Source organism: Cyphomyrmex costatus, unplaced genomic scaffold, assembly GCF_001594065.2.
Source record: "Cyphomyrmex costatus isolate MS0001 unplaced genomic scaffold, Ccosl1.0 scaffold75, whole genome shotgun sequence".
Lineage (NCBI taxonomy): Eukaryota > Metazoa > Arthropoda > Insecta > Hymenoptera > Formicidae > Cyphomyrmex > Cyphomyrmex costatus.
In genome coordinates this window covers 1,380,743-1,381,125 of record NW_017280322.1, presented here as the reverse complement: position 1 = coordinate 1,381,125, position 383 = coordinate 1,380,743, and the positions used below count along the sequence as shown (strand labels likewise).

Genomic DNA, 383 nt, shown 5'->3' with positions numbered 1-383 from the left:
ATATACCTTGTTGCACTTAATAAACATATATATATATATATATATATATAAGGAAAAAGAGATGTCATATATATATAAAGAATTACTTCTTGGCTTTCTTATCCTTAGCAACTTTAGTCATTTCATCAGGATTGTCCGATGCATCCTTAGCGCGCTTTGCACGAATGCCAACTAATCGTGCGTCAGCTCGTGCTTTACGAAGGGTTATATATGCAGAGAATTTAGTTTCCTCCTCAGTGACAGGACGTGCCTTTGCTTTAGCAGGTGCTTGATGTCGGATAGGCATGGGATCTCCCTTGATTTGAACTGCAAGTTTCCTCTCCTCTTCGGTTGCATCTCCCTTCTTAGGCTAAAATTAAAAAATAAAATGATAATAAAAATAA

The 383-nt window shown here is 36.3% G+C and overlaps 1 protein-coding gene across 1 annotated transcript; it reads right to left on the bottom strand.

Annotated features, from left to right (window-relative positions):
* Positions 1 to 56: 56 nt before the first annotated feature.
* On the bottom strand, positions 57 to 345 carry LOC108780899 (60S ribosomal protein L13). The gene has a single exon (XM_018548732.1). The coding sequence runs from the start codon at positions 284 to 286 to the stop codon at positions 83 to 85; it is 204 nt and encodes a 67-aa protein (XP_018404234.1). The 5' UTR covers positions 287 to 345; the 3' UTR covers positions 57 to 82.
* Between the last annotated feature and the right edge of the window lie 38 nt (positions 346 to 383).

Excerpts from the sequence above, each read along its gene's own strand:
- LOC108780899 (XM_018548732.1), bottom strand. The coding sequence starts at position 286 with ATGCCTATCCGACATCAAGCACCTGCTAAAGCAAAGGCACGTCCTGTC.